Genomic DNA, 23,068 nt, shown 5'->3' on the forward strand with positions numbered 1-23,068 from the left:
ACCTTTGACTCGTGTCTCTTCCTTGGGCGCCTTCAGTTCTTTCATCTGCCAGTCAGCTCTGATTAACCCTGCTCTTTGTCCTTCCCAGTGCACGTGTGAAAGCACTCTGTCACCTCGCGGTGACACCTCGAGCTTGGCACCCTTAAGAGACTCTTTTCTTCTTTCTTCCTTACTTGCCTTCGCACACTGGAGGGCGGCGGGGGGGGGGCCTTTTTAGGACTGTAGAATTTGACGAGAGAACCTGTGCTTACTTAATGTACGCCTCTTGAACTGCTTTGCATCCTCTTCCAGTGTCCACCTTTCTGAAAAGTCAAGTCAGACTTTATACCTGCAGGGCTTGTGCTGGAAAAAGATGAAAGGGGGGAAATGGTAAGAAATACCAAACTGAAACCTCCTTTTCAATCCCAGGAGTTTTAAAAGAATAGTGGTTGAGCAAAGTAAAACTGTCTGTTTTTGTTCATTTGCTTATTCATTCCTTCTGGTTGCAAAGCATTGCGCTGGGTGATTTGAGAGGATTCAAAACTGGCCGACACAGACCCTGGCTCCAGGGAGCTCACCTTCTAGTTGGGAGAAGAAACAGCATAAAGTGTTGTAGACATTAAGTGCTGAAGATATTCAGAGGAGTCCAGCTATTTGGGGGATCTGGGAATCTTCAAAAAAGGGGGCATAATTCGAGTTGGATCAGTAGGTGACAGTCTAGGATCTATCAAGGGGGTGGACCAGGAAGTAGCTTGAAACTCAGGAGAAACTTGAATCAGTTCTCCAGGTCTTAGATATTAACTCTGTTATGCAAAAACCTGCCTGGAACATCAGAGCCTCTGTCTGATAGAGGGAAGGGAACCAGCCATAGCTCCCTCAGGGACCCCCTTCGCCTCAAAGGTAGCCAGGACTGCTTGACATCCCTCCTCTTTGCTCATGTTATCCCCTCTGCTTGGACTGTACTTTTTTCCCTGTGCCACCTGGAAATTCCTCATCATCTAAGCCCCAGTTCATGGCCACAACCAGGGTGCTGTAGCACTTGTAAACCAGCATTAAAGTATTTATCTTGCCATGTTAAGGGTACTTATGTACAAGCTTCTCAGGGGCAAGAAATGCCTCTTATTTGTGTCTGTGGCTCCAGTCCCTTTTCAAAAAGAAGGTACTTAGAGTGAATGTTTACTAAATGAGTGAGTGAACAAATGAGATCAAGAGCTTTTGAAATGATCAGTGAATATAATGACTTGATTGCATTTGAACTGCCATCAGTTCACTTACCCATGATACTTTTGGTTCTAGGTGTCAGTAATTAACACTGTGGACACCTCCCATGAGGACATGATTGTAAGTATTCCTTTAGCCCTCCCTCATGGGCTGTGGACATGGGTATTTCTGTGGGAGGGAAACGTTACCATTGATAATGTATGAATCCAGTGTGGCTTTGCAGCCTTTGCCTGTTAGGCTGTAGCCTCGGGTGCGGTCAGCCTGCCAGCAGTGTCCTGCATGTTGGCAGGGCTGTGGCAGTCTGGTCACTCTCTGGTGGGAAGAACGTGGGACTGGTTTGTAGCTCAGGGCCCTCAGCCTTCTGGCCAACAATGTCACCTGCTCCGGGATGGAGACTGAGTGGGTATGGAGGTTTGACAGCAGTGTTCCCACCTGTCTTCCTCCTGCAGCCACTTCTTGGCCCCACTGGAAAGGGGGTTAAAAGAAGGGCGAGGAGAAGATGACTCACTACCAGGACAGAGGCCAGGCCCCAAGGCAGAGCCAGGTAGGACCACCACAGACAGCGGCCACACAAGGCTCTTTGAGCCAGAAGGCAGTCAGCGCGGGTATTTCCTGAGAGGCCAACACAGGGCTCAGTGTAAGAGGACAGGGCTGTGGAGAAGGTCCCAAGGTTGAAGTCTCCAGCAGCAACGATGCAAACTCTGCGTCATGCAAGGCCAAGCAGTCCAGGCAGCCCTACAGCATTTTGTCCCAGAGTTCCCGCCCTCACAAGCTGCCCACCACTGGTTGCTTTTGGGCTGCTGAGAGCTTGCCCCGTCTCATAGTTGTATACATTCCCTGGATGCAGTCGTGTGCGGTCTAGCTGTGAGGCCACACCTCCTTGGAGATAGTGTGGCACCATGGATAAGAAAATCCAATGTGAGACTCCCTAACCAATCTCTTAACTTCTGTGAGCCAGCCTTGATTTCCTTATAGCTAAAATGGGGAAAATAATGGATATGTACCTACTTGTGTGGGTTCAGTTTGAGGAAAAGATCAGGCAAAGTAGTAAGGAATAACATCTGCATGCTCACTGAGTGTCAGACCCCATGCCAAATGCTGTTCACTCAGTATCTCAGTGAACCTTCATGACAACTTTAGGCAGATGCCATCATTAGCTCCATTTAAAGATAAGAAAAGTGAGGTTCAAGGAGATTAGGTAATGTTTCAAGGTTGCACAGCAGATAAGCTAAAGAGATAGGATTTAAATCTCTTAGGTACTGTGCCCTGCTTCCTCCCGAAGCATGGGATAGCACTCTGCAGGAGAAGTGCTTCAGAAATAGACTTGCAGAGAAGAGCTGTCTTAACACCTGCACTGCCTGCCTTCCAAGAAGCCAAGACCTGGACTAGTGGAGGGAGTTGACTTCCGAAGAAGAATCGGGCTGCTTTCCTTAGGTAGGGAGAGGAGGAGAGAATGTTGAAGCAGATGGAATGATTGCTTCCGTTGATAGAGTATCATTGCTGCTGATAATCACAAGAGTGACAGCTGATAGTTCCTAAACCCCTGGGGTAGGACAGCTGAGGAAAGTGCCATCTGTTGGAATAGGCAGGGCCAGCAAACAGGAGGGACCAACCAATATGTTCAGTGGGGTAGCAGGCATAGTGGCTCAGAGAAGCCATCGCACAGCTGGACAAAGAGCTAAGGGTGGGGGCCAACCTTAGGTCTGGATGGCCGATCAGCATCGAGGAAGTCAGTTCATCAGTGGTGGGACAGGGGACATTTAAGCCATGGGTGGAGAGTCTGGCTTACTGGGTACACTACTAGGAAGAAGGTCAAGTAGAAACCCAGGACCAGAGGTCCACAAAGGATCCAGGGCCATGCGTGGAAGAAGGAGTCCAAGTGTCTGAATGGAACCCTGTGTCCCGGCCAGATGTGCATCATGGAGGACCTGATTGGGACCTACAGACAGTCAGAGGCCACCTCCTTTGGGTCAGCATTAGCCCTGGATTCTGGGGCTGAGCTGAACCCCCGGGTATCTTCCCCAGTAGCCCATGGAGCCTCAGAACATGGTGGAGCCTGAGGAAAGAGGAAGAAGAGAGAGGCTGGACCAGCTTTTTCTCCTCTATACCCACCCTACAGGACAGGATTGGAAAGGACTTCCCCTGTGTATGTGAAGGGTCTAAAAGCAGCTGGATCTGGTTTTTCTTGTCCCTTTCAGAAAGACATTGCCTGTCAGAGAAGTGAGAATGTTGACAGGCTAGCTTCCTGCCTAATAGTGATTATTCTTTGAGGTTAGATTCATTTCTGTAGACTCTGGTCCAAACTAGACTCTGTCCTGGTGACTGCCCCCAGCCCACCCCCGCCACCCAGTCTGCAGGCTTCCTGAGCTGTCCTTCCTTTGCAGCACGATGCACAGATGGACTACTATGGCACCCGCCTGGCAACCTGCTCGTCAGACAGGTCTGTCAAAATCTTCGACGTGCGCAACGGAGGGCAGATCCTCATCGCCGACCTAAGGGGGTAAGTGCAGGGCAAGGTCTCAGAGAATGGCTGGGCTTCTCGGATGTGGCAGGAAAGGCTGAGAGCCCACATTGGAGCAGCCCGTAGTGCAGTGAGCAGAGGTCCTGGGCTGATGATCCAGGAGAGGGTCCCAGCTCTGCTACCAAAGTACCCACTGGAAGACCTTAGGCCAGAGAGGTTACCTCTAGGAGCCTTCCCCTGCTCACCCTCAGAACAGGCTGGTGCTGCCCCCTCCCCGATAGAGCCGCTCGCAGCAAGCCTTCGGTAGCTACTGCTACTTTTAAAATTGGGAAACTGCCTCTTTTTTTTTTTTTTTTTACAAGTTTAGCCAGATGATCTAAAGTGTCACTCAAGGGCGGTAGTGTAGAATGTCCTAGTTATTATATAAATCCCGTAATTCTGCCCGTTTGCCCATGGCAGGTATTCAGTGAATATTTACAAGTGTTTGACATACCTTCTCCCTCCTGAGATTCTTGAGATCCTGGCTCTCATTTTTATGGCCACATCTCTGCTGCTCTTCTTCAGTTCACTTCCTTTCAAATAGATGGGGGCTCTTGACCTTAACCTTAATCCACAGATCTGCAGGGGTTCTGTGGATAGAATTCAGGGGTTGGGGAACTGGAGCAGGGAAAAAAAGTCACATCTTTATTTTCAGTGACTCTGATATTTAGCATTTCCTTCAGTTATGGATGTAGGCCAGAAACCACAGTAGTATTCATAGTGCTTGTCACTTTTTTACCAGAAGTCAGAGATATCTTCCTATCACATTTCAGGTGTTGTAGCCATCTCACGATAGCAGGTATGCTCATCACTACTTTGAAATCAGAGTGGCTGTTAGACCTGCCACTAGAGTTTGTTACTAAATGTCTTAAAGAAGCACACATGTCACTGTATCATAAAGTGTTCTTTAGCGTTTCAGTGACTGTATTTCCATATAACTGGGTTTCCTTTATAATCCTAGTATAATCTAAGTATTTTATCTGTTATTCTGAGAAGGGACCGTAACCTTCCCCAGACTGCACAAAAGAGACTAAAGCCCCGGATGAGTAGGGGCTCAGTACACGTTTGTTAACTGAATTAAAGAAGACCTAACTAAAGTGGTAGCCGTTTGGGCAGATGGCCTAGAAGTTGCCCTCATCCTGAGTGTCAAGAATCAAGTGACTGAAGAGCCCAATGCCACCTTCCCTGTCCAGCAGCCCCTGGCTGAGCAGAGAGCTGCTAAGGTGAGGCCTGGCTGCCAGCACTGGCAGAGGCAGTCACGTCTGCTGTCACACAGTCCTTTCTGCTCTGTGTTTTTCTTACGCTCGAAGGATGTGAATTGGTGAGAGAAAAAATTCACACCCCTATTCTTTTTTGCCTCAGTTAGAACTGTGCTAGTTGTAGGACATTTGAGGCTACTGAGAGTTTCATTAGCAGCTCCTTTTGTAGGGACTGGAAATATACTATTGTCCCAGCCAGAGGGTGAAAGAGTGAACAAGGAGCAGCAATAATACCTAAGAGGCATTGAGCGTCTTTTGTGTTGGGGTTTTTTCCTTTTCTTGTACCAAGCACTGTTCCGTGCTCTTGATATGATTTATCACAAAACGTCTCCTCTCGTGGTCACCCTGTGGAAGCAGTCTTGTTTATAGCCCCATGAAGAGACCAAGCCATAGAGAGGATGTGGTCCTTGTCTAAAGTCAAGCTCTAGTGCATGGGGAGGGGTGTGAAAGAGCCTGGCCCATCACCTCTGCACCGTGCCACCTCCTGTGTGCTGGGTGCCCACCCTTCCCTGGACCAAGAAACATCTCCAGTACAGAAGCCAGCACAGGGTACGTGCTCAGACAGTACTGATAGGTGAATGCGCAAAGATCAGAAAAGAGGGAGACATGCTTGTGGAACAAAATACAAGAGTCCTGGAAAGTATCAAAATGAAACAGATACTGCCTCCTCAAAAAGCTGGCCATCTGGAAGGCAGAACAGCGATTCTCTACAGATGCTCACTGAGCTCTTGCGGGTGCAAACCCTAGACTGATCGGTGACAGTGCTGATGGCAATAGATGTAGATGGTGCTGGCTGCAGTCTGGGGCAAGTGAGAGTTCTGCCGGCTCAGGACAGAGAGGCTGACTTAGAGTCCTGACTCACTTCCAGAGCCTCTGTGACCTCCCTGGGCCTCAGGGTCCTCACTGCCCAATGAAGATCCCTTTTGGCAATGGCGTTCTATGGCTCTCCCTTTTGAACTTCTTAGGCAGTTCCATCTTAAGACACTGGCTCTGCCAACCAAGAAAGCTATTCAGTTCTTTCCAGAGTAGTGGCTGGCAGAGCACAGTGAGTTCCTCTGGCCCATCTGAGCAGCCTCTCCCCTTGCAGTCATGAGGGTCCTGTGTGGCAAGTGGCCTGGGCCCACCCCATGTATGGCAACATCCTGGCATCCTGCTCCTATGACCGGAAAGTCATTATCTGGAAAGAGGAAAATGGCACCTGGGAGAAGACGCACGAGCACACGGGACACGACTCCTCAGGTACACTGAGTGGGGCAGGACAAGGTGGGGGAAACCTTTGGGGAGAAAGGTCTCTGTCTTGGCCAGCACTCTGGTTCCTTGCTCCTTGTGATGCTCCTTGTTTGTCCCTTGTGCTTTAGTTGGCTTATCTGCTAGTCTGTCCACAATGGAGGGAAGGGCCTAAGATCTAAAGCCAGTCCAAAGCAAAATGAGAAAAGCAAAAATAACACACTGAGTTTTTTTAAAGCCTTACTCATTTTAAGTACTGGCCTTTATTCTCAGTTTATTGCCCATCCTACTTTTTGTTAAGATAGATGTCAGTTTGTGAAATGATGATATTGGTAGGTGATGGGTTTTTTCGATCTCCCTAATTGACAAAATTACAATTTGCCCCTGCTGATCCCTGGAATTTTTTTCAGAAATTTAGTAAAATGGTAAATCTGGGAAATGAAAGTCTGCTCACTGTGCCTCCCTCCTTCCTGCAGTAAACTCTGTGTGCTGGGCCCCCCATGACTACGGCCTGATCCTAGCCTGTGGGAGCTCCGACGGGGCCATCTCCCTGCTGACCTACACTGGGGAGGGCCAGTGGGAAGTGAAGAAGATCAACAATGCTCACACGGTAAGTCCAGACCCTGCCTGCACGGAGAGGGTAGCTCTGCTGCCTTGCCGTGTGTCTCCTGTGGACTCCCTAGAGAGTGGCAGGATAGTGTCGCTGCTGTGCAGTGGGCCAGGGAGGGGGCAGTCAGTCAGACTTGCTTGGTGGAGTAGCTCTGAGCCTCTTTGCTCTGAAGCCAGACAGAAGCTGCATTCAGGGAGGCCAGGCTGCACCAGCCTCATTCAGGCCAGGGCAGGAGCTGGCACTGGTTCCTCATTGCAAGCTGCCATGTCAGGGAGGGCCAGGGCACTGGCAAGGTGAAGGCAGCAGTCTGCCTACCTACCACCTTTGCTGTGGACACCTCAAGTTGACATGCCTTGCAGTGGTCATTGGGACCCCTGAGAACTGAGTGGTGTTATAAAAAGCATCATAGGAATTTACTTCCCTGTACTTCTAGTCATTGGGCATTAAGTTTGAAACAGTCAAGAAAGCACTGTGGACAGGAGGAAAAACTCACATTTCTTGAGCCCCTGCCGTGTGTTCTGTAATCCTCACAAACATTTGTGAATGAAAAAAGAAACTGACAAATGTACAGATTTGCAAGGTAAGCAGTCTTATTCCCTTGTTATGATGAGGCTCAGAAAAAGTAGTGACTTAGAGAAGGTACTGTGCTGGGGTCAGAACCCTGGAACCTGTGTGCCTTCTCCACACAGCAGTTCCAGCTTTGATGGCTCCAAATGCTTCTGCAATTTACCCAGGTGGGAATTTAAAGGCGGTACCCCCAAGCTTGACACTGTACTTTTGCAGTTCTCAAATTCAGGGGATCCACAGCCTGTCCAGCCCTCAAGGCCCCAGGAGCCTGGCTCAGGGTCTTGTTACTTGGGCCCTGTGGTCCCCATTTGCTGACTAATTTGCAAAAAGGAATAAGCTGGGAGGCTTCTGGGAAGAAGGTAGGGAGTGGCATTGTAGTTTTTCATTCTTTCCACATCTCTTCCTAAAAACCAACAGAGCAACTAGGTGGTAAAATCAAAACCTCATGAACAACATTTACAATGAAGCCATGTAACAGGCTATTTCCACAAACTCCAAAATACAAGCAGAAAGGAATGAACCAGCAACAGCCACAGGACTGCATGGCATTGGTGTCCAAGCAGAGGAAGAAGGAAGCAGTGGGTTCCTTCTCAGCCTGAGAAGAGGAGTGCCCCCAAAATGGCTGGCAAATACTCACTGGAAAGCATAGCTGGCCAGTTTGAGAATAGCTGAAACTGGGAGAAGTTTTGTGTTTTTGTTTTTAACTTTTTATAAATTAAGATACAATTCACATATCATAAAATTCATTCTTTTTTAAAGTACATAGTTCCATAATTTTTAGTATATTCACAAAGTTCTGCAACTATCACCACTATCTAATTTCCAGAACTTTTTCATCACCCCAAAAAGAAACCCAATTAGCAGTCACTCTTCACCCTACCCTACCCCCAGCCCTAGGCAACTGCTAATCTGCCTTCTGTGTCTATGGGTTTTCCTATGTGGGACATTTCCTGTAAACGGAATCATACAATATGTGGTCTTTTGTGACTGGCTTCTTTCCGTTAGCATGTTTTCAAGATGCATCGATATCATAGCATATATCAGTGTTTCATTCCTTTTAATGGCTGAATAGTATTCCATTGTGTGAATATACACATTTTGTTTAGCCATCCTTCAGTTGATGGACATTTTCAGCTATTATAAATAATGCTGTTTACACATTCAAGTCTAAGTTTTGTGTGAACATATGTTTTCAGTTTTCTTGGGTATATACCTGGGAGTACAATTGCTGAGTCATGGAAACTTCATGTTTAACTTTTCAAGATGCTGCTAAACTGTTTTCTTTTTTTTTTTTTTCCATTCATTAGTTTCTTTTTTCTTTTTTTTTTGCTTTTTCTCCCTAAATCCCCCCAGTACATAGTTGTATATTTTAGTCGTGGGTCCTTCTAGTTATGGCATGTGGGGCGCCGCCTCAGCATGGCCTGATGAGCAGTGCCATGTCCGCGCACAGGATCCGAACTGGTGAAACCCCAGGCCACTGAAGCAGAGTGCATGAACTTAACCACTGAGCCACAGGGCTGGCCCCAAACTGTTTTCCAAATTAACTGCACCATGTTACAATCTTACCAGGAACGTATGAGGGTTTCAGTTTGTCCACATCCTTGCCAACACATGTTGTCATCCGTCTTTCTCATTATAGCCATCCAAGTGGGTGTGGAGTAGTATTTCATTGTGGTTTTGATTTGCATTTCTCTAATGAGTCATGAGGTTGAGCATCTTTTCACGTGCTTATTGGCCATTTGTGTGTCTTCTGTGGAGAACTGGCTGGGAGGGGTTTTGTACTGCATCAAGGAGCCCACTGTAAGGGAGACTGAAGAGGCTTGGGGAAACCTGACCTTTAGGACCCACCAGGACTTGCGTCCACAACAGGGCCTCACGGGGGAGGAACTGCTGGGAGTGAGATCAAAACAGAGCCACACAGGGACACAGAGAGGATGGAGACCACAGTCAGGGAGGGGAACAGAGCCTGGAAAGCCCCAGAGCAAGCCGGCACGTTTGTTTACACAAAACAGAGACTTCTGAACTTAGAACGGCTTTCCTGAGCCTCACTTTATCAGAAAAACTAATCTTACATAAAAATAACAGAAAAGTGTTTGAGTGAAGCCACATACAAAGTCTTCCTTGTAAGAAAGAAAAAGATCTGCAGAATAACATCCCTATAAGCAATGAAAGAAAGACATGCCCACGAAACAGAACAACTGTCACCCACTCTTTCAAATCAAGCTCAGAGGCACTTTTAAATGATGTGAGACAACAAAAAACAGCATAAATCAAAATTAACAAACTCAGAAGCGAGGTGACAGCACTCAGGGAAGCATTAGAAATAAATTTTTTCTCAGAAATAAAGTCTGAATTAGAAGGAACACAAGAGCAAATAAACACAACAGATAATGCCTTAAGAGAAACAGAGTGTGAAAAGCAGAAAATTTTTTAAATCAAAAAAATGAAGAGAGAGGGGCTGGCTCAGTGGTGCAGCAGTTAAGTTTGCACACTCCACTTCAGTGGCCCAGGGTGCGCCAGTTCCGATTCCAGGCACAGACCTAGCACTGCTTATCAGGCCATGCTGTGGCAGGCGTCCCACATATAAAATAGAGGAAGGTGGGCACAGATGTTAGCTCAGGGCCAATCTTCCTCGAAAAAAAAAAAAAGAGAGAGAAAGTAGAGACAGGCAAAGATCAAATGTATGAATAATAGGAATCCCTGAAGAAGAAGAAAGAACAAATACTAAAAACTAATTCAAGAAAACTATCTTAAAATTTTTTTAAAAAGATTTAAAACTACATATTGAAAGAGCATACCCTACACTTAAGGATATCAACCCAGAATTCACCAGCAAAAGGACATAATTCTAGTAGGATTACTGGCTTTTAAAGAAAAAGAAAAAAATCCTTTACGCATCTAGGAAAAAGCCATGTGACTAATAAGGAAAATAGATTATCATCAGACTTTTCAACAGCAATGATTCACGCATAAGAAAAAAGAACCCATTTACAAAACTCAAGGGTAGAACGTGTGAGCCAAGGATTTATAGCCAGCAACGCTGACTTTCAAGTTCACACAAAGTCTCATACTCAGAAGTTCATAGCAGCCCTAATAGCCCAAAACTGGAAATAATCCACATGTGCATCAGCAGGTGAATGGATCGACAAATGGTGGTATATCCACACAATAGAAATGCTACTTAGCAATAAAAAGGAACAACTACTGATACACACACAAGATGAAGAACTTTAAAATAATTATGCTGGGTGAAAAAAATCAGACAAAAAAATACATACTATGATTCCATTGATCTAAAATTCCAGAAAAAGCAAACTAATCTACAGTAACAGATCAGTGGTTGCTAAGGGGGGTGGAGATGTGGGGAGATGGATTACAAAGGGACCTGAGAAAACTGGGGAATGATGGATGTAGTTATTATCCTTTTTTTTCCCAATAAAACACTATGTTTTTATTACCTCTTTTATTTATTTTTTTTTTAAGATTGGCACCTGAGCTAACAACTGTTGTCAATCTTCTCTTTTTTTTTTCTGCTTTTTCTCCCCAAATCACCCCAGTATATAGTTGTATATTTTAGTTGTGGGTCCTTCTGATTGTGCTATGTGGGACGCCGCCTCAGCGTGGCCTGACTAGCGGTGCCGTATCTGCGCCCAGGATCCGAACCGGCGAAACCCTGGGCCACCGAAGCAGAGTGCGCGAACTTAATCACTCGGCCACAGGGCCGGCCCCACCTCTTTTATTTTTTTAATGGAGGTATAATTGGCATGCAACATTATATAAGTCTCAGGTGTTCCACATAATGATTCAGTATTTGTATACATTGCAAAGTGATCACCACGATAAGTCTAGTTAACATCTGTCACCATACATAGTTACCAAAAAAAATTTTTTTTCTTGTGATGGGGACTTTTAGGATCTACTCTCTTAGCAACTCTCAAATGTGCAATACAGTATTAACTATAGTCACCATGCTGTATATTACATCCACATGACTAATCTGTTTTATAGCTGGAAGTAGGTACCTTTTGACCCCCTTCACACATTTTGCCATCTCCCTCCTCCTGCCTCTGGCAACCACCAATCTGTTCTTTGTATCTATGCCTTTGGTGAGGGAGGCTTGTTCTTTCTTTTTTTTAGATTCCACAGAATTGAGATCATACGGTATTTATCTTTCTGACTGACTTACTTCATTTAGCATAATGCCCTCAAGTTCCATCCACATTGTCACAAATGGCAAGATTTTATTCTTTATGGCTGAATCATATTCCATCGTAGATATATATATATATATATATGTACCACATCTTTAGCCATTCCTCAATCAATGGACACTTAAATTGTTTCCATATCTTGGCTTTTGTAAATAAATCTGCAGTGAACATGGGGTATATGTATATTTTCGAATTAGTGTTTTCATTTTCCTCAGATAAATACCCAGAAATGAAATTACTGGATCATATGGTAGTTCTGTTTTTAATTTTTTGAGGAACCTCCATACTGTTGTTCATAGTGGCTGCACCGATTTACATGCCCACCAACAGTGCACCAGGGCTCCCTTTTCTCCACATCCTCACCAGTGTTTGTTATCTCTCGTCTTTTGATAGTTATTCTAACGAGCATGAGGTGATATTGTGATTTTGATTGGCATTTCCCTGATGATTAGTGGTGATGAGCATATTTTCATGTGCCTGTTGACCATATGTGTGTCTTCTTTGGAGAAATGGATATTCAGATCCTCTGCATTTTCTAATTGGATTGTTTGGTTTCTTTTGCTATTGAGTTATATGAGTTCTTTTATATTTTAGATATTAACGCCTTATAGATATATGATTTGCAAATATTTTCTCCCATTCAGTAGGTTGCCTTTCCCTTTTGTTGATGATTTTCTTTGCTGTGCAGAAGCTTTTTAGTTGGATGTAGTCCCACTTGTTTATTTTTTATTTTGTTCCCTTCGCTTTTGGAGTCAAATCCAGAAAATTATCGCCAAGACCGATGTCAAGGCATTTACTGCCTGTGCTTTCTTCTAGGAGTTTTATGGTTTCAGGTCTTAACAGTCAAGTCTTTAATCCAGTTTGAGTTAATTTTTGTGTGTGGTGTAAGATAGTGGTCCAGTTTCATTCTTTTGCACGTGGCTGTCCAGTTTCCCCAACACCATTTATTGAAGAGACTGTCATTTCCCCATTGTATATTCTTGGCTCCTTCATCATAAATTAATTGACCATATATGCATGGGTTTATTTCTGGACTCTCTATTCTGTTCCACTGATGTAGTTGTTTGTTTGTATGCCAATACCATACTATTTTGATCACCAGAGCTTTGTGATGTAGTTTAAAATCAGGGAGCGTGATGCCTCCAGCTTTTTTGTTCTTCCTCAAGATTGATTTGGCTATTTGGGGTCTTTTATGGTTCCATACAAATTTTAGGATGGTTTGTTCTATTTCTGTGAAAAATGCCATCCCTTTTTTTCTTAGTGAGTCTAGCTAAAAATTTGTCAATTTGTTTATCCTTTTAAGGAACCAGCTCTTAGTTTCCTTGATCTTTTCTGTCGTCTTTTTAGTCTCTATTTCATTTATTTCTGCTCTGATCTTTGTTATATCCTTCCTTCTACTAACATTGGGCTCCATTTGCTGTTCTTTTTCTAGTTTGAGCTCTAAAGTTAGGTTGTTTGAGATTTTTCTTGTTTTTAAAGTCAGCATTTATCACTATAAACTTCCCCTTAGAACTCCTTTTGCAGCATCCCATAAATTTTGGTATGTTGTATTGCCATTTTGTTTAATTGTTTTCTGACTGTTTTGTAGTTCTTCTCTGTTCCTTCTGCTCTTGCTCTCTTCCTTTGTGGTTTGATGACCTTCGTTAGTGGTGTGCTAGATTCCTTTCTCTTTATCTTTTGTGTATCTACTATAGGTTTTTGCTTTGTGGTTATGAGGCTCACCTATAACCACCTATATTCATAAGTCTATTTTAAGTTGATAACAACTTAAGTTTGGACACATTCTAAAGCTCTGTATTTTTACTTTCTCCCTACCCATGTTTTATGTTTTTGATGTCACATTGTACATCTCTTTCTTGTGTATCCTTTAATTATTGTAGTTACAGCTATTTTTACTACTTTTGTCTTTTAACCTTCATACTAGCTTTATAAGTGATTAATCCTCTACTTTTACTATATATTTACATTTACCAGTGACGTTTATACTTTCATAACTCTTCTTGTTAGCTTAACGAAGTCCCTTTAACAATTCTTGTAGGCCAGTTGAGTGGTGATGAGCTCCTTCAGCTCCTTCCAGCTCACTGTCTGGAAAACTCACTCTCTCCTTCAATTCTCAATGACAGCTTTGCCACGTAGAGTGGTCTTAGTTGGAAGTTTTTCCTTCAGCACTTTGAGATATGTTTGTTATCTGGATTGTAGTGATGGTTTTACAGGGTATACCTATGTCAAAGTTCCTCAAATTGTAGACTTTATGTGTAGTTAATCTCAATTATACCTCAAAGCTGTTTTTAAAATTTGATTTTGGAATATAAAGGACACAAACTATTATCAGTATGCAAGAAGTCAAGGCCTGTTGTTTCCATGAGCCCTTTCTGAGGTATCTATTAAAGTATAAGCTTCAAACAACAAAATAACTAGAAAGACATCCATATAAATATACAGTTAATTGTAGAGAACTAGGATGAAACGAGGGTTAAAAGGCAGCCTCTAGGAAGTAGCGGCGTGTGCTCTGCTAAGGTAGATAGAGCACAGCTGTGAAAACAGTGTGGGGCACAAGCAGCCGGAGAGCCAGATTTTTGTTTTTTTTTTTAAGATTTTATTTTTTCCTTTTTCTCCCCAAAGCCCCCCGGTACATAGTTGTGTATTCTTCGTTGTGGGTTCCTCTAGTTGTGGCATGTGGGACGCTGCCTCAGCGTGGTCTGATGAGCAGTGCCATGTCCGCGCCCAGGATTCGAACTGACGAAACACTGGGCCGCCTGCAGCGGAGCGCGCGAACTTAACCACTGGGCCACGGGGCCAGCCCCCAGATTTTTTAATATTGGCACCATTCATACAAACCACTCCCCTCCCCCAAAAAAAACAAAACTGGGAGAGAATGGGAGAGCATTGCAAACACTTTCTTAAATGTTTTTAGTAGTCGTATTGGCAATATTACTATTCTGACACTGTTGTGAAATGAGAGAAAATAAATAGTGCCGTGGCAGTGAGCATCCCTAGCAGTAGACGATAGTCTTGAAATACAGTTTCACTAAAAGAAACCAGAGCTCTCGAGGAAACGGCTGATCCCAGGTCGGAGGCAGGAAGGGTATAAGATGAGCCTGGAACACTGTCACCCCAGATAGAAAGGAAATAAAGACGTACTTTGACACGCTAGAGTTATGTCAAAGGGGCCAACTTGAACAAGCTCACACTGCCAAAGATGGGCAGTTTGAGTGCCAAAAATGGGAATAATTGCAATGAACTGAAACCCATTAAATATGCTTAAATCCACGAGTTCATAATGATACTAAAGAGAAAGAGTCACTGACCTTTGGGAAGTGACGTGGAACCAGTTCATAATCATGCCTTTATCCTGCCTTTCCTATCTGATCTGTACCCCTGGGGAACAAAATATTAATGAGAGGAGTTGCGCCTGTCTACAGTATTCCATGTAATAAATGACAAAGAAATGAACAGAATTACAGTGTCACCATTTTGTAACTTAGGCCTAGTGAATTAAGAGGAGCCTAAATTATTGACAGGTGCAAATAATATAAAGCTAGGCAATCTGACACCATGTGCCTCCTGATGAAAGAATATACGACCACCTGTGGTCTTGGCAAAGGGACCAAACCTGGGTCTGAACCAGTCTTGGATCCAGCTGACAATTTTCAGAAATTCAGAATGTGTTGAACTGAGTATGCAAGAGCAAAAGTCAGCCTGAGAGACTACAGGTCAATTTTCTTCAACAGAAACATTGTAAGGAAAAACAGGATCAGAGGAGGAATCTATAAATTAGGAAATGTAAGAAAATCAAAAATGTTTAATTGGCAAGACTAAACTGTAGTGTCTAGGGATGCACATTTGGGTGACAAAAGAGAAATGTCAGGATAATGGTTACAGGGGAAAAGGGGGGCGGTGATTCGGATAGGACATACGACAGGGCTTCTTGGGTAAATGGCAGTTTTATTCCTTGATCTGGTGGTGGTTACAAGAGTAATTCATTAAGCTATATATTTACTTTGTGTGGTTTTCTGAATCTGTGCCCTCCCTTCATATGTTTGAATGTTTGGAAAATGTTCTGTTGCTTCAATTCCTGAGAGTCCCTAATTCCTACTTTAAATGCTTATTGCTGAAGAACACATGCGCCATTAGGAATCCTTGAAGGAGAATTACGCGTGGCTGATCCTTAGTTCATCAGAACAGCTGTCCTACATAATCCAGTCCTGAGAACTGAGGGAGAATGAGCAGCAGCCTTGGGTCTGCAGAAGCAGCGCTCTGTTGCAGGGCACAGGGCCGAGTCACCACAAGTTCCCCTCCCTGCAGATTGGCTGCAATGCCGTCAGCTGGGCCCCTGCTGTTGTGCCTGGAAGCCTCATAGACCAGCCATCGGGGCAGAAACCCAACTACATCAAGAAGTTTGCGTCGGGCGGCTGTGACAACCTCGTCAAGCTGTGGAAGTAAGTGGGGTTCAAGGGGACGCTTCTTAACCTTCTCCTCCACCTGCCATGACTCAGCCCAGCTCTCGAGAAACAGGATCACCTTTCTTTCCGTGGAATACTGTTTTCAGTCTCTCAGAGGACATCCTTTAAAAGTGAACTTGCCCTTTGCTCAAGCACTTTTACTCTTCACCTGATTCCCAACTGCTGAAGCCGACTTGTTGGCTGTGGAGGAACCAAGTATTTCCTGGAGGATTTCTTTCTTTCTTTCTTTCTTTTTTTTTTTTAAAGATTGGCACCTGAGCTAACATCTGTTGCCAATCCTCTTTTTCTTCTCCTCCCCAAAGCCCCCCAGCATGTAGTTGTATATTCTGGTTGTAGGTCCTTCTGGCTCTGTTATTTGGGATGCTGCCTCAGCATGGCTTGATGAGCAGTGCTAGGTCCACACCCAGGATCTGAACCAGGGAAACCCTGGGCCACCAAAGCAGTGCACATGAACTTAACCACTCACCACAGGGCTGGCCCCTTGGAGGATTGGAGCTGGTGAACTGAATAAAATTCTACAGGCTCAGTGAATGAAATCAGAAAGATGGAGTAGCTTCTTGGCCCCTGTGGAGCCTAGAGGGTGGGGGAGGAGTGGAGGTATGGGAAAGGCACCTGGGCTACTACCTGCTGGATTCTCTCTTTGATCTCCTCTGTTAGGGAGGAGGAGGATGGCCAGTGGAAGGAGGAGCAGAAGCTGGAAGCACACAGTGACTGGGTTCGAGACGTGGCCTGGGCCCCCTCCATTGGCCTGCCCACCAGCACCATCGCCAGCTGCTCCCAGGTCAGCTCAGACCCATGACAGCATCCCGTGTTATTTAATCTCTGAGTGAGTCCCATCAGCCCTGCCAGTCCCCCTGGGGAAAAGTCCTTGAAAGGTAAGGGCAGGGAACAGGTGCTTTTAGACCAGTGCAGAATGGGGGGCGTGTGGGGCTGGGTCATCACACAGTGAAGTCTCCGTCAGAAACCACAAGTGGCTTGCCTCCACTAGGCCAAGACCAGGGCCACGGTCAGGACCGATTTCCCCTCCTGACCCTTGTTTGGGTAGAGAATGGAGGTGCCCAGGTGCAATTCTGAGAGTATTCACAAGCAAGGACCAGGGCAATGGGACGCTCTAAGACCTTGCACTCATCTACTATCTGCTCTTCCCAGACAGATCACAGAAGTAAGACCAAGGACAAGCCTTCAGTTATATGCTATCACCACCCTAGACAAGGGGAAGCCAGGCCTTTTACATCATTTGAGCCTGTTTTGTTTGGTCCTAAATTTGAGAGGGTTTTTTTTTTTTTTTAACTTGTCCCTTCTCATTCTCCAAGCTTCGTTTTTAGACAGCTGTACCCATTCAGCTGAGAAAGTATAGACACAGCCACAGGGAGCCAAAACAAGGAAGTGACTTAGCAGACATGAGGGAAGCGCCAGAGAAAATTTGAGAGGTAGCAATGCAGACAAAGTCCATGCCTGAAACCAATTTGAGGAAAGGAACCAAGGAGTGTGTTCCCAGGGTAAAGGGATAAAAGCAAGGGTACTGGGCTGGAAATTGGTCGTCAGTGCTGTGGACACACAGGCTGTGCTTTGCACTGTTCCTGCAGAGGTCCAGTATGGCCCCGGATTGAGAGGCTATCACCAGTGCAGGATCCCTGCCCCCGTCTCCTGACTCGAGTCTGTCTTTTCCCAGGATGGTCGTGTGTTCATTTGGACCTGTGACGATGCCTCGGGCAATACGTGGTCCCCCAAACTGCTACACAAGTTCAACGATGTTGTGTGGCACGTGAGCTGGTCCATCACAGCCAACATCCTGGCCGTCTCGGGCGGAGACAATAAGGTACACCCCATTTCCATGACCTGGTGGACAGGGCCCTGTTTGTCTTTACCTTGCCAAGTAGCGAGTTCAGTTGAATTTCCCATCTAATGGGGGGCTTGGAAGGAACCCTAACGAGGACTGCGTTTAGAGCATGTCTCAGTTACATCATTAAATCTTACAGTTCCCTGAGAGATGCATGTCCCCCTTTTACAGATAGGAAAGAAGCACACAGAGGCGATGAGACTTGCATAGGGGTCACAAAGCTGTTAGGTGGCAGAGCCAATAATCAGGCCCAAGTTAAATCCAAAGCCGCTTAGCCCATCCCACTAGCCATTTGACGACCTCATCTTGATGACATCAATTAGCTCTGCCCAAAAAGTAAGTCAACAGGAAAACTCAAACAAAAGCAAAAAGAGGGGGGACGGGGGGGTCCAAAACACCTAAGCAGCATATTTTTAAAACTCAGTACAATTCGTGAGTACTTATTATACACCAACTGTGTACCTCTTCCTGTTATGCTATGAACGATACAAAGGAAGGAACATGGAGCCCAAGTGGCTACTGGAAAACTTAGTAAAACAAAGACCAGCACAGGGCGATAGCAACAGAGCCAGATGTACTTGAAAACTCATCGTGACCACTGCCTTTGAAAGTTAGGGGCCCTCTGCCTTAGTGGAGTCAGCAGGGCAGATGGTGGTGGCTTGTTACTTCTTCCTTTCTGTAGGCAGCTTTGTGGGGTTTTTAACTGTGGTAAATACACCTGACATAAAATGTACCCTCATCGCCGTTTTTAAGTGCACAGTTCAGTGGCATTAAGCACGTTCACACTGTTGTGCAGCCATCCCACCATCCATCTCCAGAACTTTTTCATCTGCCCCAACTGAAACTCTCTACCCCTTAAACAACAACTGCTCGTGCCCCCTCCCCTCCCCCCTGGCAGCCACCATGCCAATTTCTGTCTCTAGGAATCTGACTACTCTAGGGAGCTCATGTATTCATACAGTATTCGTCTTTTTGTGACTGGCTTATTTCACTCAGCATAGTGTCCTCATCTGTGTTGTAGGTCATTTATGTTGTAACATGTGTCATAGTTTCCTTCCTTTTTAAGGCTGAATGATACTCCATTATACTACATTCTGCTTATCCATTCCTCCATTGATGGATACTGGGGTGCTTCCACCTTTTGGCTGTTGTGAAAAATGCTTCTATGCACATGGGTGTACAAGTAATAATCTCTTTGAGACCCTCCGCAGGCCACTTTTATCCAGCCTAGGGGCCCTTTCATGTACAGTGGTCCTAGAAAGATCCAGCAGACCCCATCTCAAAACCATAGAATTTTGGAGCTGGAATGACCTTCAGAGGACAGCTAATCCAGCCTTCTTTATTTCTAGTGAGTGCCAGGGTGAGGACTAGAACTCAGGTTTGGTGGCACCCAGGACAGGCCAAGGGACCTGACTTGCCTGAGGTTGCCCTGCAGTAATGTTTACTAACTTGTGAGCAAGTGCCAGGTTGTACATGCCACGTTCGGGCTCTGCTGTCACTATGCCTTTATGTTTCTTATTCTTCTTTACAAGCCTGTTTCCTACAAAGGAACTTGTGCTTTCTCCATAGCATTTCTTTGCTAACGGACTTAGTATGTTTTCAGTCCAGAGCATTCTGCACAGTGCATGTTTAGTGAAAAAATCTGTCCCTGAAGCAGGAGTTCTTAAAATCCATATTTGTGGTTTTTTATCAAATTAATATATGTACATAGCTTTAGGTAGTTTTTATTATAATTTTTTTTAATGCAGTCTCCTAATTTTCACTCTCCAGGGGCAGACCTTTTCAACTCTTAGCTGTTTCTTTCACTGTTAACTTCACTGGAGAAACAGCATACTTATTGATCTCTTGCCCACCTCCACCACAGTTCTCAACTTTAGCATTGTTAAACTTGTTAAAATACAGATTGCCAACTCTGCCCGCAGAGTTTGTGAATCAGTGGGTCTGGGCTGGGACCCGAAATGTGCAGTTTTGATAAGCTCCCAGGGGATGTGGATGTGCCGGTGTAGGGAGCACACTTGGAGAACCACTGCTCTGTGCCACCCTATGTCCTCTCACTGAAGCTGTGTCAGCTTGGTTAAAACAGCATCCGTGTTTACGTCATTATTATTGTGTTACGTCACTATTAGTCACAGCCTTGCCATCTCTCAGCTGCTCTTACTCATATTCCTTTTTTGTGTTTTTTTCCCAGTTTTGTTGGGATATAGTTGACATACATCACTGTATAGTTTAAAGTGTACAAACATAGTGCTTTGACTTACATAAATTGTGAAATGATCCATCATCTCATATAGATAAAATAAAGAGAAAGCAAAAAAAGAAAAAAACTTTTTTTCCTTGTGATGAGAACTCTCAGGATTTACTGAGTGAGTTTCATATATTGTACAGCAGTGCTAGCTATAGTCACATGCTGCACATTACATCCCTAATGTTTATTTCTCTTGTAACTGGAAGTTTGCACCTTTTTCCTGTTCTCCCTCCCCAGACTCCTCACGTCCGGTAACCATAAGTCTGATCCCTTTTTTTATGAGTTTGGTTTTTTGGGTGTTTTGTTTTTTGTTTTTCTTTAGATTCCACATATAAGTGAGATCATACAGTATTTGTCTTTCTCTGTCAGACTCATTTCACTTAGCACAATACCCTTGAGGTCCATTCATGTCACAAATGTCAGGATTTCCTCATTTTTTATGGCTAAATAGTATTCCATTACACACACCCCACAACTTCTTTATCCATTCATCCATTGATGGACACTTAGGTTGTTGCCATGTCTTGGCTATTGTAATGCTGTTGTGAACGTGGGGGTACAGATATCTTTTCAAGTTAGTGTTTTCATTTTCTTTGACTATATTACCAGAAGTGGAGTTGCTGGACCATATGGAAGTTCTATTTTTAATTTTTTGACATCCTCCATACCGTTTTCCATAGCAGCTGTACCAGTTTACAATGCCACCAACAGTGCACAGGGGTTCCCTTTTCTCCACATCCTCATCAGCATTTGTTCTCTCTTATCTTTTTGATGATGGCCATTCTAGCAGCTGTGAGGTGATACCTCATTGTGGGTTTGATTTGCATTTCACTGATGACTAGTGATGTTGAGCATATTTTCATGGACCTATTGACCTTTCATGTATCATCTTTGGAAAATTGTCTCTTCAGGTCTTTTGCATATTTTTTAATTGGATTGCTTATTTTTTTGCTGTTGAGTTGTATGAGTTTTTTTATATATTTTGATATTAGCCACTTATGAGATACATCGTTTGCAAATATTTTTCCATTCTGTAGGTGTTTTGTTTTGTTTCTTCTTTTTTTTTTTGCTGTGCAGAAGTGTTTTAGTTTGACGTGGTCCCACTTGTTCATTTTTTAGTTTGATGTATGCGCTTTAGGTGTCATATCCAAAAAATCATTGCCAAGACCCATATCAAAGAGCCTTTTCCTGTTTTCTTTTAGGAGTTTCATGGTTTCAGGTCTTAACATTTAAGACTTTAGTGTATTTCAAATTAATTTTTGTGAATGGTGTAAGATAGAGGTCTAGTCCCATTCTTTTACATGTGAATATCCAGTTTTCCCAGCACCATTTATTGAAGAGACTGTCTTTTGTCCATTGAGTATTCTTGGCTTCCTTGACAAATGTCAGTTGGCCATATATGCTTGGGTTTATTTCTAGGCTTTCAATTCTGTTCCATTGATCCATTTGTCTGTTTTCATGCCAGTACCATATTGTTTTGGTTACTATACCTTTATAGTATAGCCTGAAATTGGGAAGTGTGATACCTCCCATTTTGTTCTTCTTTATCAGGATTGCTTAGGCTATTCACAGTCTTTTTTGGTTTCATATAAATTTTAGGATTGTTTTTCCTACTTCCGTAAAAAATGCCATTGGAATCTTGATCGTGATTGCCTTGAATCTATAGATGGCTTCGGGTAGTGTGGACATTTTAACAATATTCTCCCAGTTCATGAACATGGGACCCCTTTCCATTTATTTGTGCCTTCTTTGATTTCTTTCATCAATGTCTTGTAGTTTTCAGAGTAGAGATCGTTCACCTCCTTGGTTAAGTTTATTCCCAAGTATTTTGTTGTTTTTGATGCTATTGTAAATGGGATCATTTTCTTTATTTCCTTTTCAGATGATTTGTTGTTAGCGTATAGAAATGCTACTGATTTTTGTATGTTAATTTTGTATCCTGCAACTTTGCTGGATTCATTGATTAGATCTAACAGTTTTTTTGGAGGAGTCTTTAGGATTTTCTGTATATAAAACCATGTCATGAGCAAATAGAGACAGGTTTACTTCTTCCTTTCCAATTCTGATGTCTTTTATTTTTCTTGTCTGATTGCTTCGGCTAGGACTGCCTGTGCTGCGTTGAACAGGAGTGGGTACCCTTGTCTTGTTCCCGATCTTAGAGGAAAAGCTTTCAGCCTTTCACCATTAAGTGTGATGTTGGCTGTAGACTTGTCATACATGGCCTTTATTATGTTGAGATATGTTTCTTCTGTACCTCATTTGTTGAGTTTTTATCATGAACAGATGTTGAATTTTGTCAATGCTTTTTCTGCATCTATTGAGATGATCATATGATTTTTTTATTCTATTAATGTGATATGTTAAAAAAAACAAAATTCAACTGTGTAAATTTGAAGATTTAATTTTTATTCAGTGATCCATGAATCAGGCAGTATCCCATCTAGCAAATAGAAAGGAGCTCCAAGGAGCCTACAAAATGGAAGGCTTTCATAGGCAGGAGGGGGAAAGAGTGCGTTGTTTCAGGCAAGGTCACCTTCCTTTAGGGGACAAAAAGGGTCTGTCAGGCAGATGACTTCACTGGTGCTGACCAGGAAATTCTAGACTGACTGGTTAAGATTTCATTCCTGGGGGAGACTGAAGCTGCAGTTAAGTATTAAGTCTTGATTGGCTGATGTGGGGCTTCGCACAAGTGACTCCATTTTTGCCCTGTTGTCTCTTTTTTTTCCTTTTTTTTGAGGAAGATTAGCCCTGAGCTAACATCCACCGCCAATCCTCTTCTTTTTGCTAAGGAAGATTGGCCATCTTAACATCTGTGCCCATCTTCCTCTATTTTATATGTGGGATGCATACCACAGCATGGCTTGATAAGCAGTGTGTAGGTCCGTGCCCAGGATCTGAACCGGTGAACTCCTGGCTGCTGAAGCAGAACATGCAAACTTAACCGCT

The 23,068-nt window shown here is 43.9% G+C and overlaps 1 protein-coding gene across 2 annotated transcripts in view; it reads left to right on the forward strand.

Moving 5' to 3' along the window:
* SEC13 (SEC13 homolog, nuclear pore and COPII coat complex component) overlaps positions 1-23,068 on the forward strand; it is a 28,567-nt gene that overhangs the window by 1,419 nt on the left and 4,080 nt on the right. For both annotated transcript variants that reach the window (XM_014848158.3, XM_044755368.2), the window contains exons 2-8: positions 1,276-1,320; positions 3,585-3,700; positions 6,047-6,198; positions 6,663-6,796; positions 15,880-16,013; positions 16,695-16,818; positions 17,710-17,856. In XM_014848158.3, coding sequence (XP_014703644.1) covers positions 1,276-1,320; positions 3,585-3,700; positions 6,047-6,198; positions 6,663-6,796; positions 15,880-16,013; positions 16,695-16,818; positions 17,710-17,856 — 852 coding nt within the window. The remainder of the gene's footprint in view (positions 1-1,275; positions 1,321-3,584; positions 3,701-6,046; positions 6,199-6,662; positions 6,797-15,879; positions 16,014-16,694; positions 16,819-17,709; positions 17,857-23,068) is intronic.

The sequence above is a fragment of the Equus asinus genome, chromosome 21, assembly GCF_041296235.1.
Source record: "Equus asinus isolate D_3611 breed Donkey chromosome 21, EquAss-T2T_v2, whole genome shotgun sequence".
NCBI classification, from domain to species: Eukaryota; Metazoa; Chordata; class Mammalia; order Perissodactyla; family Equidae; genus Equus; species Equus asinus.